This window comes from Pseudophryne corroboree, chromosome 6, assembly GCF_028390025.1.
Source record: "Pseudophryne corroboree isolate aPseCor3 chromosome 6, aPseCor3.hap2, whole genome shotgun sequence".
Lineage (NCBI taxonomy): Eukaryota > Metazoa > Chordata > Amphibia > Anura > Myobatrachidae > Pseudophryne > Pseudophryne corroboree.
In genome coordinates, this window is record NC_086449.1 from 767,073,760 (window position 1) to 767,091,675 (window position 17,916).

General features: G+C 45.6%; 1 protein-coding gene across 5 annotated transcripts in view; it reads right to left on the bottom strand.

Annotated features, from left to right (window-relative positions):
• Positions 1-17,916, bottom strand: part of LOC134933421 (matrin-3-like) — a 111,299-nt gene that overhangs the window by 76,232 nt on the left and 17,151 nt on the right. For all 5 annotated transcript variants that reach the window (XM_063928620.1, XM_063928619.1, XM_063928621.1 and 2 more), the window contains 2 exons: positions 11,283-12,132; positions 4,480-4,541 (listed from right to left, as the gene is read on the bottom strand). In XM_063928620.1, the coding sequence (XP_063784690.1) occupies positions 4,480-4,541; positions 11,283-12,086 (866 nt within the window). In that variant the 5' untranslated portion in view covers positions 12,087-12,132. The remainder of the gene's footprint in view (positions 1-4,479; positions 4,542-11,282; positions 12,133-17,916) is intronic.

Sequence of the window (17,916 nt, forward strand, 5' to 3'; positions counted from 1 at the left end):
GAATGTACACTAGTCTCATCATCGTCGACACTGGAGTCAGTATCCGTGTCGACATCTGTGTCTGCCATCTGAGGTAGCGGGCGTTTTTGAGCCCCTGATGGCTTTTGAGACGTCTGGGCAGGCACGGGCTGAGAAGCCGGCTGTCCCACATCTGCTATGTCGTCAAACCTTTTATGTAAGGAGTTGACACTGTCGCATAATTCCTTCCACATATCCATCCACTCAGGTGTCAACCCCGCAGGGGTTGACATCACATTTATCGGCACCTGCTCCGCCTCCACATAAGCCTCCTCAAACATGTCGACACAGCCGTACCGACACCCCGCACACACCCAGGGAATGCTCTGACTGAGGACAGGACCCCACAAAGTCCTTTGGGGAGACAGAGAGAGAGTATGCCAGCACACACCAGAGCGCTATATATAATGTAGGGATTCACACTATACATAGTGATTTTTCCCTTATAGCTGCTATTAATATACAGATACTGCGCCTAAATTTAGTGCCCCCCCCTCTCTTTTTTACCCTATGAAGTCTGGAAACTGCAGGGGAGAGCCTTGGGAGCGTCCTTCCAGCGGAGCTGTGAGAGGAAATGGCGCCAGTGTGCTGAGGGAGATAGCCCCGCGGGCTTCTCACGCTTTTTTATGGAATATATGGCAGGGGATTTTATAATATATAGCCGGCTGCTGATGTTCTTATGATGATGTGACAGCTCTCTGATGCTCTTTGTGTCCCCTGATGACGGTCTGGATATGGCCGAAAACGTTAGGGCTTTCTACAATGATATTGGACTGTAGTAAACAGTCACGTTGTGCTGTCTGGAGAAATAAAATTTCGTTCTGATATTCAAATCTATGAAAAGACTGGTGAGTGCTCCATCTGCTTATATATATATATATATATATATATATATATATATATATATATATATATATATATATATATATATATATATATATATATATATATATATATATATATATATATATATATATATATATATATATATATATATATATGCACACACAAGAATGGTATCAAGTTGCGCTCGGGATATGAAAAAGCAGCACCTCTAGAAGAATCCCTCGTCAGCAAGGATTCACAAATGATAAATACATACAGAATCTGAGGGCGCTAGTGACTTATTGCAGACAATCAATATAGTTTAAAATTTATTCTTAAAATACAATGTATGTCTCTACTTCATCTTTTCAAATAACATTGTTATCATACAGGATGGATACAACATCAACAGATTTCGATATACACCAATCAAGTTTTGGCTCAATTACAGTACCCAATTCGAATATATAACAATCACTGGACTTTGTGAGAGGTGGCAGTATTGAAGCACTCAAACCACATGATTTGAGGCCAACTAAAATCTTTTATCTATCCAGTGGTGTACAAAACACCTATTATATGGGTCTGTTTTAATTTTATAGAGCTACTTCACCAATATTTGACTGTTTTTATAAATAATAGTCAAAGGAATTGTCTCTCTGGTTTCAATCTATGAGTCCATTAGGCGTTTTTTTGATCTCGCTATTATGGATACCGTCTGGAGTTATTAGTTTCAGACTTATGTTGATCTAATACCCCTGAAGAAGTCCTAAGGGACGAAACGCGTTGGGTTCTACATCTGATTAAAACCTGATTGTTATATATTCGAATTGGGTACTGTAATTGAGCCAAAACTTGATTGGTGTATATCGAAATCTGTTGATGTTGTATCCATCCTGTATGATAACAATGTTATTTGAAAAGATGAAGTAGAGACATACATTGTATTTTAAGAATAAATTTTAAACTATATTGATTGTCTGCAATAAGTCACTAGCGCCCTCAGATTCTGTATGTATGTGTATATATATATATATATATATATGTGTCAATATATATATATATGTATATATATATATATATATATATATATATATATATATATATATATATATATATATATATATATATATATATATATATATATATATATATATAGTCTTAATTACTATATTATGTGTTATTTTGCCAGTAAGGTACTCTTATTGCAGCCCCAGGGAACCCCCCCCCAGCGCCCTGCACCCATCAGTGACCGGAGTGTGTGGTGTGCATGGGGAGCAATGGCGCACAGCTGCAGTGCTGTGCGCTACCTTAATGAAGACCGAAGTCTTCTGCCGCCGATTTTCGGGAACTTCTTCTTGGTTTGCAAGGGGGACGGCGGCGCGGCTCCGGGACCGGGCGACCGAGGCTGGGCCTGTGTTCGATCCCTTTGGAGCTAATGGTGTCCAGTAGCCTAAGAAGCCCAAGCTAGCTGCAAGCAGGTAGGTCCGCTTCTCTCCCCTAAGTCCCTCGTAGCAGTGAGTCTGTTGCCAGCAGATCTCACTGAAAATAAAAAACCTAAATATAAAACTTTCTTTTCTAAGAGCTCAGGAGAGCCCCTAGTGTGCATCCAGCTCGGCCGGGCACAAAAGTCTAATGGAGGTCTGGAGGAGGGTCATAGAGGGAGGAGCCAGTGCACACCAGATAGTCCTAAAGCTTTCTTTAGTTGTGCCCAGTCTCCTGCGGAGCCGCTATTCCCCATGGTCCTTACGGAGTTCCCAGCATCCACTAGGACATCAGAGAAATACATTTGGTCAGTGAGAGATTATATAGAAAGGAAGATGGTGTTCGAGTACAGCATGCCAGAGAAGAATCAGCGTACACACCGGCACCCACCCATCACCGTACTAGAATGGTACCAGGTTTATACACAGCTACCATGACTACTAGCTTGCCTACTGTCTGTGACATCTGGATCGATAACACAATAGCTTTATTTGGCCACACGCAGGCTACCACTGAACTATATTCTCATCCTTAGACCTTTAGTGCATGATTTGCAATTCAGCACAGACATCGCATCCACTGTTACAGTAGTGACAATAAAAACTTGTGGTAAGGGACCAGAATACACAGCAACAAGAAAGTGTGCAACCAACTTCTGTGCCATCCCTATGTTCCCCCTAAAAGATCATAAGTAAATTAGGAATGCAATAAGCAAGAGTAAATCTATGGATAAACTGTAATCTGCTGCTCCCTGAGTAGCTGCAGTCTGGAAGTATGGAATGCTTCTCGACTCCCAAAGTGATGGGGAAACGAGTACAACCATTAACTTGTGGTTCTGTGAGGAGACCTGGAAAAACGTTAAGTAATTAGCTCCGTTTGTGGACCTTTTAAAATGTGTCTGTGAGTAATGACTACACCTGTGCACCTGCTAAGTGAGCTGAAAAACGTGAACTATTGGTAGCTCTCGAGAACCAGGGTTTGCTACCACTGAACTATATTCTCATCCTTAGACCTTTAGGGCATGATTTGCAATTCAGCACAGACATTGCGTCAACTATTAGACGTTTTTGTTGTCACTACTGTAAGGGACAAGAATACACAGCAACAAGAAAGTGTACAACAAACTTCTGTGCCATCCCTATGTTCCCCTTAAAAGATCATAAGTAAATCGGGAAAACAATAAGCAAGAGTAAATGTATGGATCAAATAAGAAAAAAATTGTTTGTAAAACCAATGTATTGTCCATGTAGGACTGATGTAGTCCTGTGTTGCAGATGATATGAATCGATCACTGGTGGGAGTAGCTTTCTCGTATCCAATCCTCCTAAGCGATTCTTTAAAAAAAAAAAAAAATAAAATAAAAAAAAAAAAATGCGTGGGTAGTCCTCTGCTGAATGGTGGTTAAACATCCGGTATCTCCCAAAGGCAAATAGAGCAAACAACTGCAACACAGGACTAATTACCCATCATTCCTACATGGACATTACATTGGTTTTTTAAACAAATTCCTTATTACAGTTTATCCATAGATTTACTCTTGCTTATTGCATTCCTAATTTACTTATGATCTTTTAGGGGGAACATAGGGATGGCACAGAAGTTGGTTGCACACTTTCTTGTTGCTGTGTATTCTGGTCCCTTACCACAAGTTTTTGTTGTCACTACTGTAACAGTGGATGCAATGTCTGTGCTGAATTGCAAATCATGCACTAAAGGTCTAAGGATGAGAATATAGTTCAGTGGTAGCAAACCCTGGCTCGAGACCTACCAACAGTTCACGTTTTCCAGCTCACCTAGCAGGTGCACAGGTGTAGTCATTACTCACAGACACATTTTAAAAGATCCACAAACAGAGCTAATTACTTAACGTTTTTCCAGGTCTCCTCACAGAACCACAAGTTAATGGTTGTACACGTTTCCCCATCACTTTGGGAGTCGAGAAGCATTCCATACTTCCAGACTGCAGCTACTCAGGGAGCAGCAGTTCTCTACACTTCTGTTGCAGTATACCCAGCAGGCCATAGCTGCAGCACACTGCATGGAAAATCCCCCCCACCCCCACAACTTGGGAGTGCTTGCATTCACATAAAAACACACTTAATACATTTTAAAATGAGATATATTAAAGAAAAACAAAAATACTTGACATACATTTCAATCAGCTGGAGTTGTTGGTTACAATGTGCCCGACCCTGAACATGGTCATTCCAAATCTGCAAGAACAGCAAAAATCAGCATCACAGATTACTGAACTACAGGTTGAGAATCCCTTATCCAAAAAGCTTGGGACAAGTAGTATTTTGGATATCGGATTTTTCCATATTTTGGAATAATGGCATACCATAATGAGATATCATGGCGATGGGAACCAACTCTAAGCAAAGAATGCATTTATGTTTCATATACACACAGCTTTAAGGTCATTTTAGACAATATTTTTTTAATAACTTTGTGCAATAAAGTGTACAATCACACAATTTGTTTCATATACACAACCTGAAGGTCATTTAATACAATATTTTTAATAACTTTTGTATTAAACAGTTTGTGTACATTGAGCCATCAGAAAACAAAGATTTCACACTCACTTAAAATAACGAGATCTATGGTAAGAACTTCCCTTTGCTAAATCTTTCTGCGAAGTACACTGGATTCCACAGTGAATAACATCGGGGTGTAGAGTTGGATGTTGATCAGAGGCACCAACAGGCTAAAGCTTTGACTGTTCCAGGATGCCTTGCACCGCCTCTATTACCCTGCTCCCGTGCACAGGAGCTCAGTTTATTTAACCAGTCCACTGCAGTAGCAGGCAAAAAGAGACAACAGTTAGTAGCCACAGACATCAGATTCTCACGACAGGAGAAGGTGTCAGCGACTAATGCCATACCAACCCAAAGAAGCTAAGTGCGTCAGGGCAGGCGCCCTGTGGAATCCTGTGTACCTTGCAGAAAGATTTAACAAAGGTAAGTTCTTACCATAAATCTCCTTTTCTGCAGCGGGGTACACTGGTATTCCACAGGGAACAACATCGCGGATATCCTAAAGCAATTCCTATGGGAGGGGACGCACTGTAGCGGGCACAAGAACCAGACGTCCAAAGGAAGCATCCTGGTAGGCGGAAGTATTGAAGACCTAGAATCTTATGAACGTGTTCACGGAGGACCACGTAGCCACCTTGCACAATTGTTCTAGGGTCCCACCATGGCGGGCCGCCCAAGAAGGTCCAACAGACCAAGTAGAATGGGCCTTGATAGTAGCAGGAGCTGGAAGACCAGCCTGTACATAAACTTGTGCAGTCACCATTCTAATCCATCTGGCCAAGGTCTGCTTATTAGCAGGCCAGCCACGTTTGTGAAAACCAAAAAGAACTAAGAATCAGATCTCCCAAGGGAGGCGGTTCTCTTCACATATATACAGAGAGCCCATACCACATCCAAAGACCGCTCTTTGGAGGACAAATCAGGAGAGATGAAGGACTGAACCACACTCTTGGTTGAAGTGGTAAAACGACACCACCTTAGGTAAATAACCAGGGTGAGTTCTAAGAACCGCACAGTCACTGTGAAAAATCAGAAAGGGTGACAGACATGACAAGGCACCCAAGTCTGAAAACAGTCCAGCAGAGGCAATAGACAGCAAAAATAAGACCTTAAGCGTAAGCCATTTAAGGTCCACAGACTCAAGAGGTTCAAACGGAGCCTCTTGCAGGGCATCCAGAACCACCAACAAATCCCAAGGAGCCACCGGAGGAGTATAGGGAGGTTGAATACGTAGCACACCCCGAGTTAAAGTATGAATGTCAGGCAGAGACGCAATTCTCTGAAACCATATCGACAAGGATGAAATATGAACCTTGAGGGTTGACGAAGGCTAAGTCCAGGCCCTGTTGCAGGAACGCCAAAAGTTTGGCAGTACTGAACTTATAAGCATCATAATTCTTAGCCACACACCAGGTGAAGTAAGAATTACAGACTCTATAATAAATCAGAACAGAAGCCGGTTTACGGGCTTTCAACATTGTTTGAATAAGCGCCACAGAAAAACCTATGGCCCTCAGGACGGAAGCTTCAAGAGCCACGTCGTCGAAGCCAGTTCAGGGGCCCTGAACGAGGAGGTCTGGGCGTTGTGGAAGCAGAAGAGGACTCTCTATCGAGACCCTGAAGGTCTGAGAACCAATGCCGCCTGGGCCACGCTGGAGCGAGTAGAAGTAGGATTCCACCTTTTTCCTTGAACTTTTTTATTACCCTGGGCAGGAATAACACCGGAGGGAACATGTACTGTAGCCAAAAGTTCCATGGAATTGCCAGTGTGTCCACGAACGCTGCTTGATTATCCCTTGTCCTTGCTCTTAAGACCGTAACCTTGTGATTGTGTCGAGACGCCATTAGGTCTGCATCCTGTAGGCCCCACTTGTCCACTAGGAGTTGAAATACTTCTGGATGAAGGCTCCACTCTCTGGCGTGTACGTCCTGACGACTGAGGAAGTCCGCTTCCCAGTTGAGGACCCCAGGAATGAACACTGCCAGTATGGCTAGAAGATGGCATTCCGCCCACTGAAGAATCTTAGACACTTCCATCATTGCCATGCGGCTTCGCGTGCAACCCTGATGATTTATGTAAGCCACAGTGGTGGCGTTGTCAGACTGTACTTGAACAGGCCTGTTCTTTACCAGAGGTAGGGCAAGCTTCAGAGCATTTAACACTGCCCGCAACTCCAGAATGTTTATTGGGAGAAAAGGTTCCTCCCGGGTCCAATCCTGAAGAGAGTGTTGCTCCAACACCGCACCCCAGCCCCGCAGACTGTCGTCCATCATCAGGACCCAGTTGGAGATCCAGAAGGGACGGCCCCTGCTCAATCGTTGGTCCTGTAGCCACCATGTCAGCGACAGGTGAACCTCCGGAGTCAAGGAGATAATGCGAGACCCGATACGGTGATGCAGGCCATCCCACTTGGCAAGGATTAGTTTCTGCAGAGGGTGAGTGAAACTGAGTATACTCCATGTCGAAAGCAGACACCATGAGGCCTAGTACTTACATTGCAGAGTATATCGACACTCGTGGTCGAGAAAGGAAGCATCAGGACCTTCTCCTGGGACAAAAACAGTTGGTTGTGAGTGTCCAACAATGCCCCCAGGCGCACCATGCTCTGAGCAGGGACCAGGGAGGACTTCTTCCAGTTGACTAGCCACCCGTGGCCTTGCAGGAATTGGACCATCAGTTTCAGTTGATGGAGGAAAACCTCTGGGGAGTTCGCCAGGATCAACAAGTCTTCCAGATAAGGGAGGATCCCGATACCTTGACGGCGGAGTAGGGCTGTCATAACAGCCATGACCTTGGTGAAGATTTGTGGAGCTGTGGTAAGGCTAAAAGGCATGGCCTGGAATTGATAATGTAGGTTGCCAATAGCAAACTTCAGGTATTGCTGATACAAGATGGCAATAGGGATATGTAAGCAAGCATCCAGTATGTCCAGGGATACCATATAGTCCATGGGCTCCAAAGCCAGAACGATAGAACGAAGAGTTCCCATACAGAACTTGGAAACCTTCACAAATTTGTTCAAAGACTTGAGGGTCGGGAGGAACCATTCGGTTTCGAAACTAGGAACAATGAATAGTAACCCCCTGCCTCTCTGATCCAGAGGCACTGGCACTATCACTCCTGTGTCCAGAGGAGACTACCACCAATTGAAGAGTTTTTGCTTTTACCGATTCCGAAGGGACGTTTGTTAAACAAAACCGGTGAGGGGGACGGTTCCTGAAAGATAGCGTATCCGTGAGTGACGACTTTCCTTACCCAGGCGTCTGAAACCATACCTAGGCGAACTGTAGAAGTCGGCCTACCATCCTGGGATCCCCCAAGGGGAGGGCCGCCCCGTCATGCAGCAGCCTTTTCGGATTTGGAAGTGGGCTGACGGGCTGCCCAAGCGCATTTAGGTTTTGTTTTAGAGGCTTTGAAAGTGCGTGTCTTGTTTGGGTACACCTGTCCTTTGGCCTTTCCTGGAGTTCGAAAGGATTAGTACTTAGCAGACATGCAGTTTTAGCAGACGCTAAGTCAACAACAATCTTGTTAAAATCTTCCCCAAAAAGGATGTCTCCCTTAAAAGGGATGACTGCCAAGGTCTTTTTAGAGTCCAGATCCACAGGCCAGGACCGCAACCACAGAATACGGTGAGCCACAATGGACGTAGTAGACGCTTCGGCCGCCAGCATCAGAGGCCGCCTCATGAATATAATGAGAGGCTATGATAATATAGGAAAGATACGGTCTAGCATTATTAGAAAAGTTAGAAGGTAGCTCCGCTTCGACTTCTTGAACCCAGGCTTCAATAGCCTTTGCTGCCCAAGAAGCCGCTATAGTGGGTCTATGTACAGCACCTGCGAGAGTATAAATAGACTTCAAACAACCCTCCACACGCTTATAAGTCAGTTCCATCAGAGGGGTAAAGGTAGTGACAGGCAGAGCAGACGACGCGAGTCCACCGGTGGCGATGTCTCCCAATTTTTACTAATCTCTGCAGCGAGGGGATAACGAGCTAGCAAATTTTTAGAAAGGGCGAATCTTTCCTGGAGACTCCCAGGATTCCTGACGTATGTCAACCAAAAGTTTAGAATGTGGTAAAACTTAGTGACCTACTGACGTTTGAATTTATCAGGTTTCTTAGACGTATCTGGGAGGTACGGTGTCATCCTCAATCTGAAGAATCAGCCGGATGGCATCCAAAAGGTCAGGAACATCCACCTGCAAAACAGATTCCCCATCAGAATTCTCTGCATCAGTATCTGTGGGGTCAGCAACCACACCATCCTCATCTGATGATGTATCTGTAACATGCGTGGATTGTGAGGAGGTAATAGCCTGCTTAGATGACTGTTTGGTCTTCGGGGGGCGAGGGTTAGGTTTTTAACCAAAGACCGATTTAGTTGCTGTAACGGAGTTGACGGAGTATCTGCCCATGGCGGATTAACAGCAGGGACAGTATGTGTCTGTAATGGCACAAGAAGTCTCACAGGGGGCGTAAGTGTTGCTAATCACGTAGTCAGCAGATTGGTAAAAGCAGACCAAGGTGTGTCTTGGTGTGCCACCGGTGCAACAGGCTGACTGAGGGGTATGTAACCCCCGGCACTTGAACCCTCAGCTGGAGAATTGTCCACAGATAAATCCTAGGCGTCAGCACTGCAAGACAGTCTCTGCCACAGATTTCTTGCCCTGTTTAGCAGACATAGGAACGTAGCCATAGGGCGTAACAGTACAATATAGTCAGACAATACCCGACAGAAACCCCATGTAGTGTGACTGCAGATGCAATACACAAACAGTAGAATTAAGTGGTTTATGGCAACTAACAGAGAAAAATACCAATGTAGTATATCAAATATGCGCGAGATACACAGAATAAGAACCACACAGCAGCTATTGGCGCACACAGTCACATGTACAATGCAGAGATCAAAAACCATAAGACTGCACTGGACTAGCAATACAATGTAAAGCTATGTATGTATACAGATGATAATGCACTGTAAACACTGGATGTATATCACACGGTACTTGTACTAAATATCCCTGTATTTATGCACTTGTTCTTAACCGTCTAAACGACATGTAGAACACTTAAGTGTCCTGTAAATGCACAGCGCTGTCAAGGCAAGCTGCTTTACAGAGGAGACTAGCCCAGCATGTCCCAGATCAGCGTAGCTGTGTGTAATGGTGCCCAAACGCTGACATGGAGAGAGATGCAGCTCCAAGGTGGGAACGTTTGCAGTATATGGCACCTGGGGGAGGGGTTACAGGTCAGAGTCTTATCCCCTCTGCTGGACTTCACCACCGGGTACTGCGGGGGCCTATTTGAAACGGATTTTAGTAAATTCAACCTGCGCCCCATGCCCTGGTGGATATAGTGGGGTCCCTGCCTGGCAACAGTGTCCACACCAGCGGCGCGGTCAGTCTCTGGAAGCCGCGCCAGATTGCGATTTCGGCAGGTCCCCCCCTGGGGGACCCTCTTACCTCCTAACTGCATCTGCGGCCACGCGATCCTGGAGAGCAGCGGTGGGTGTGCCTGGATGAAGCCAGAGCCCTTCGTGTAAGTATCCGGCAACCTGGGCGCCACTGCGGGGAGGTGAGGGAGCCACAGCACGCTTTGTCAGAATAACACATAGCACTATGAAGTGCCTGTGCTGCAGCCCTTGAAGTCTTCTCTCTTCTAGAAAAGCTCTTTTCAGGGCTGCCTAGCGCAGCCCTCCCTGTTAGCAGCCTGAACTGCAGGCACCAACTTACAAACAGAGCTCCTGCGCACGGGGTTATAGAGGAGGTGCTGCAAGACATCCTGGGAACAGTCAAAGCTTTAGCCTGTTGGTGCCTCGGATCAAGACCCAACTCTACACCCCAATGTTATTCCCTGTGGAATACCAGTGTACCCTGCTGCAGAAATTCCGTATTTCGGAATATTTGGATATGGGATACTCAACCTGTAATACGTGTCACTCATGAGTACACTTTCCAACAAGTAAGCCAGGGGCCAATAGTCCAGGCCTCCAAACCTATTCATGGCAGATTTCCTTTGAGAAACTATTTCAGGTAATAAGTCTTGTGCTTCTGCCATAGGTCAAACCGTGCACTTTGCTAGGCTAAAACACATTCCAAAATGAAATCACACTGCCCAATAAAGGAAATCAACCATGGTAAAGTCAGTATAGCGTGAAGGCTTCAAAATTGCTTATGTCAAAAAGGGAACAGTCTGGGGATAGAGGTTTGTGACAAAGAACTGTTACCTGGCAGATGATCGCAAGCATGTGAAAAAGTATACATTTTTTGTACACACCAAGCTTGACTGCAGAAAATTAGTAATTTGATTTTCTTAAAAAGGCAGAAATAACCACTTTAAGTGTTTTGTGAAATACAAACATCATGAGACTTGAGAATTCAAACAGATAATGGAGCTAGGAATAACTCACCTGCTGCGAAGTAATTTTTTTATCACAGAGAGAACAGAGATAAGGAAAGCCTTTGGGTGGCACTCCATGGAAATCATCAATATTTCTATTTGAAGGCATTCCTCTGGTCTTTCCATACATAGATCTTTCTTGCGACCGGCTGAAGCCCATGCGTTTATAGACATTATCAACCTTATGATAAGACGCATCAGGTCGGAAACGCTCTTCTCTAAGCCTCTCCCGTTCTCTTAACCGGCCCTCAAACGCGAGTCTATCGCGATAATCATGATCTTCAGAACGGCTCCCACGGCCGTAGTCTACCACAGTGTCAAGACCTGATGAGCGATCATTAAAATGATCTCTTCTGAAGGGTCTTGTGTCATCACTAGAAACTCTCAATGGCTCGCGAGAAGGCCCCTCTCTCAAATTTTGTAGCGCCATATTTTCTGACCTCCTCCTCTTAAGATCCAGAATGATCTGCGGCAAATTTTTAGGAGTGATCTTTTCCACAGGGTAGAGACCCCATTCATCCAAATCCCTGGGGGAAAAACCAAAGCTGGCCAAAACCTTACTGGTCTCATCAGTGTCGACCCTGGGCTGAGAAGATGAAGGGGGAGCAGGTCTGTTACCATGGCCAAATATAGGCGGCAAGCCTCGAGAAGAGTTGGAAGGCCGCATGCCACGAGAGCCTTGATGACTAAACTTAAAGGCGGAACGGCGACCTGAACCTTGGCTCATCCGTCCAAGACTGGACGGTAGGTTTAAGGACGGATTGGCTGAGAGAAGACCCATTCCTGAAGAGTCATGTCTGTGATGGGAAGTCATCTCTCTTAAATCTCGGCTTAAGGATGGATGCGAAAACGACTTGTGTCTGGTTCGGAAAAACAAAACAAAAAACACAAGGCAAATAAAAAAATGAGAATGTCCCACAACAAGTATATACACACTTGTGGCAACTTTAAAGATGGTGTGAGAGATTCTTTAAATCAGAAAGACACCAAACAATTCTGTAGAAAAACAAATGATTTTAGTCAAACAAGTTGGGATAACATTGTAACAAAAAAAAAAAAAAAAAAAAAAAAAAAAAAAAGGGTTAACAATTACTAAAAACACACACCAGTTCCCGAAACTTTCTAGTAACTGAAGAGTTGCTGACTAGATGAGAGTGGAAGATGGAAGGCAAAGATAAGATATACTGAAATACTAAACATGACATTTAACATGAAACTGGAATTTCTTGCTTATAACCAATTTTTTTTTTCTTTTTTCGTTTTACTTTTCTAAGAGGTAGTGTGCATTTCAAATTTACACAACTTTTAGCATTTATAAGAGGTGCCCATCATCAGGTAATTCATAGAAGGTGAAAATAGCATTTCTGTACTTACCAGTAAAAATAAGAATTTACTTACCGATAATTCTATTTCTCGGAGTCCGTAGTGGATGCTGGGGTTCCTGAAAGGACCATGGGGAATAGCGGCTCCGCAGGAGACAGGGCACAAAAAGTAAAGCTTTAGGATCAGGTGGTGTGCACTGGCTCCTCCCCCCATGACCCTCCTCCAAGCCAGTTAGGTACTGTGCCCGGACGAGCATACACAATAAGGGAGGAATTTTGAATCCCGGGTAAGACTCATACCAGCCACACCAATCACACCGTACAACTTGTGATCTAAACCCAGTTAACAGTATGATAACAGCGGAGCCTCTGAAAAGATGGCTCACAACAATAATAACCCGATTTTTGTAACTATGTACAAGTATTGCAGATAATCCGCACTTGGGATGGGCGCCCAGCATCCACTACGGACTCCGAGAAATAGAATTATCGGTAAGTAAATTCTTATTTTCTCTATCGTCCTAGTGGATGCTGGGGTTCCTGAAAGGACCATGGGGATTATACCAAAGCTCCCAAACGGGCGGGAGAGTGCGGATGACTCTGCAGCCCCGAATGAGAGAACTCCAGGTCCTCTTTTGCCAGGATATCAAATTTGTAGAATTTTACAAACGTGTTCTCCCCTGACCACGTAGCTGCTCGGCAGAGTTGTAATGCCGAGACCTCTCGGGCAGCCGCCCAAGATGAGCCCACCTTCCTTGTGGAATGGGCCTTAACCGATTTAGACTGTGGCAGGCCTGCCTCAGAATGTGCAAGTTGAATTGTGTTACAAATCCAACGAGCAATCGACTGCTTAGAAGCAGGCGCACCCAACTTGTTGGGTGCATACAGTATAAACAGCGAGTCAGATTTTCTGACTCCAGCTGTCCTGGAACATATTTTCAGGGCCCTGACAACTTCTAGCAACTTGGAGTCCTCCAAGTCCCTAGTAGGTGCAAGGCACCACAATAAGCTGGTTCAGGTGAAACACTGACACCACCTTAGGGAGAGAACTGGGGACGAGTCCGCAGCTCTGCCCTGTCCGAATGGACAAACAGATATGGGCTTTTTTGAGAAAAAACCACCAATTTGACACTCGCCTGGTCCAGGCCAGGGCCAAGAGCATGGTCACTTTTTATGTGAGATGCTTCAAATCCACATATTTGACTGGTTTTAAACCAATGTGATTTGAGGAATCCCAGAACTACGTTGAGATCCCACAGTGCCACTGGAGGCACAAAAAGGGGTTTGTATATGCAATACTCCCTTGACAAACTTCTGGACTTCAGGAACTGAAGCCAATTCTTTCTGGAAGAAAATTTACAGGGCCGAATTTGAACCTTAATGGACCCCAATTTGAGGCCCATAGACACTCTTGTTTGCAGGAAATGACCGAGTTGAAATTTCTTTGTGGGGCCTTCCTGGCCTCACACCACGCAACATATTTTCGCCACACGTGGTGATAATGTTGTGCGGTCACCTCCTTTCTGGCTTTGACCAGGGTAGGAATGACCTCTTCCGGAATGCCTTTTTTCCCTTAGGATCCGGCTTTCCATCGCCATGCCGACAAACGCAGCTGCGGTAAGTCTTGGAACAGACATGGTACTTGCTGAAGCAAGTCCCTTCTTAGCGGCAGAGGCCATAAGACCTCTGTAAGCATCTCTTGAAGTTCCGGGTACCAAGTCCTTCTTGGCCAATCCGGAGCCATGAGTATAGTTCTTACTCCTCTACGTCTTATAATTCTCAGCACCTTAGGTATGAGAAGCAGAGGAGGGAACACATACACCGACTGGTACACCCACGGTGTTACCAGAACGTCCACATCTATTGCCTGAGGGTCTCTTGACCTGGCGCAATACCTGTCCCGTTTTTTGTTCAGACGGGACGCCATCATGTCCACCTTTGGTATTTCCCAACGGTTTACAATCATGTGGAAAAAACTTCTCAATGAAGTTTCCACTCTCCCGGGTGGAGGTCGTGCTGAGGAAGTCTGCTTCCCAGTTTCCATTCCCGGGATGAAAAACTGCTGACAGTGTTATCACATGATTTTCCGCCCAGCGAAAAGTCCTTGCAGTTTCTGCCATTGCCCTCCTGCTTCTTGTGTCGCCCTGTCTGTTTACGTGGGCGACTGCCGTGATGTTTTTCCCACTGGATCAATACCGGCTGACCTTGAAGCAGAGGTCTTGCTAAGCTTAGAGCATTATAAATTTACCCTTAGCTCCAGTATATTTATGTGGAGAAAAGTCTCCATACTTGATCACACTCCCTGGAAATTTTTCCCTTGTGTGACTGCTCCCCAGCCTCTCAGGCTGGGCTCCGTGGTTACCAGCATCCAATCCTGAATGCCGAATCTGCGGCCCTCTAGAAGATGAGCACTCTATAACCACCACAGGAGAGACACCCTTGTCCTTGGATATTGGGTTATCCGCTGATGCATCTGAAGATGCGATCCGGACCATTTGTCCAGCAGATCCCACTGAAAAGTTCTTACGTGAAATCTGCCGAATGGAATTGCTTCGTAGGAAGCCACCATTTTTACCAGGACCCTTGTGCAATGATGCACTGTTTTTAGGAGGTTCCTGACTTGCTCGGATAACTCCCTGGCTTTCTCTTCCGGGAGAAACACCTTTTTCTGGACTGTGTCCAGAATCATCCCTAGGCACAGCAGACGTGTCGTCGGGATCAGCTGCGATTTTGGAATATTTAGAATCCACCCGTGCCGATTGTAGCAGTATCCGAGATAGTGCTACTCCGACCTCCAACTGTTCCCTGGACTATGCCCCTATCAGGAGATCGTCCAAGTAAGGGATAATTAAGACGCCTTTTCTTCGAAGAAGAATCATCAATTCGGCCATTACCTTGGTAAAGACCCCGGGGTGCCGTGGACAATCCAAACGGCAGCGTCTGAAACTGATAGTGACAGTTCTGCACCACGAACCTGAGGTACCCTTAGTGAGAAGGGCAAATTTGGGACATAGAGGTAAGCATCCCTGATGTCCCGGGACACTATATAGTCCCCTTCTTCCTGGTTCGTTATCACTGCTCTGAGTGACTTCATCTTAATTTGAACCTTTGTAAGTGTTCAAAAAAAATTTTTTAGAATAAGTCTCACCTAGCCTTCTGGCTTCAGTACCACAATATAGTGTGGAATAATACCCCTTTTCTGTAGTAGGAGGGGTAATTTAATTATCACCTGCTGGGAATACAGCTTGTGAATTTTTTTTTTTTCCATACTACCTCCTTGTCGGAGGGAGACTTGGTAAAGCAGACTTCAGGAGCCTGCGAAGGGGAAACGTCTCGACATTCCCATCTGTACCCCCGGGATACTACTTGTAGGATCCAGGGGTCCTGTACGGTCTCAGCGCCATGCTGAGAACTTGTCAGACGCGGTGGAACGCTTCTGTTCCTGGGAATGGGCTGCCTGCTGCAGTCTTCTTCCCTTTCCTCTATCCCTGGGCAGATATGATCTTATAGGGACGAGAGGACTGAGGCTGAAAAGACGGTGTCTTTTTCTGCAGAGATGTGACTTAGGGTAAAAAACGGTGGATTTTCCAGCAGTTGCCGTGACCACCAGGTCCGATGGACCGACCCCAAACAAGTCCTCTTCCTTTATACGGCCATACTGTGCCGTTTGGAATCTGCATCACCTGACCACTGTCGTGTCCATAACATCTTCTGGCAGTTATGGACATCGCGTTTATTCATGATGCCAGAGTGCAAATATCCCTCTGTGCATCTCGCATATATAGAAATGCTCTATAGTCAATAAAATACTGTCCCTGTCAAGGGTATCAATATTTTTAGTCAGGGAATCCGACCAAGCCACCCTAGCTCTGCACATCCAGGCTGAGGCGATCGCTGGCCGCAGTATAACACCAGTATGTGTGTATATACTTTTTATTATATTTTCCAGCCTTGTCAGCTGGTCCTTGAGGACGGCCCTATCTATAGACGGTACCGCCACTTGTTTTGATAAGCGTGTGAGCGCCTTATCCACCTTAAGGGGTGTTTCCCAACGCGCCCTAACTTCTGGCGGGAAAGGGTATACCGCCCATAATTTTCTATCGGGGGGAACCCACGCATCATCACACACTTTATTTAATTTATCTGATTCAGGAAAAACTATGGTAGTTTTTTCACATCCCACATAATACCCTCTTTTGTGGTACTTGTAGTATCAGAAATACGTAACACCTCCTTCATTGCCTTTAACGTGTGGCCCTAATAAGGAATACGTTTGTTTATTCACCGTCGACACTGGATTCAGTGTCCCTGTCTGTGTCTGTGTCGACCGACTAAAGTAAACGGGCGTTTTAAAACCCTTGACGGTGTTTTTGAGACGTCTGGACCGTACTAATTGTTTGTCGGCCGTCTCATGTCGTCAACCGACTTTGCAGCGTGTTGACATTATCACGTAATTTCCTAAATAAGCCATCCATTCCGGTGTCGACTCCCTAGAGAGTGACATCACCATTACAGGCAATTGCTCCGCCTCCTCACCAACATCGTCCTCCTACCTGTCGACACACACGTACCGACACACAGCACACACACAGGGAATGCTCTGATAGAGGACAGGACCCACTAGCCCTTTGGAGAGACAGAGGGAGAGTTTGCCAGCACACACCAAAAACGCTATAATTATATAGGGACAACCTTATATAAGTGTTTTCCCTTATAGCATCTTAATATATATATATATATATATATATATATATATATGCATATCGCCAAATTAGTGCCCCCCCTCTCTGTTTTAACCCTGTTTCTGTAGTGCAGTGCAGGGGAGAGCCTGGGAGCCTTCCCTCCAGCCTTTCTGTGAGGGAAAATGGCGCTGTGTGCTGAGGAGATAGGCCCCGCCCCTTTTTCGGCGGCCTCGTCTCCCGCTCTTAACGGATTCTGGCAGGGGTTAAATATCTCCATATAGCCTCCGGAGGCTATATGTGAGGTATTTTTAGCCAAAATAGGTATTCATTTGCCTCCCAGGGCGCCCCCCTCCCAGCGCCCTGCACCCTCAGTGACTGCCGTGTGAAGTGTGCTGAGAGGAAAATGGCGCACAGCTGCAGTGCTGTGCGCTACCTTTAGAAGACTGAGGAGTCTTCTGCCGCCGATTCTGGACCTCTTCTTACTTCAGCATCTGCAAGGGGGCCGGCGGCAAGGCTCCGGTGACCATCCAGGCTGTACCTGTGATCGTCCCTCTGGAGCTGATGTCCAGTAGCCAAGAAGCCAATCCATCCTGCACGCAGGTGAGTTCACTTCTTCTCCCCTAAGTCCCTCGTTGCAGTG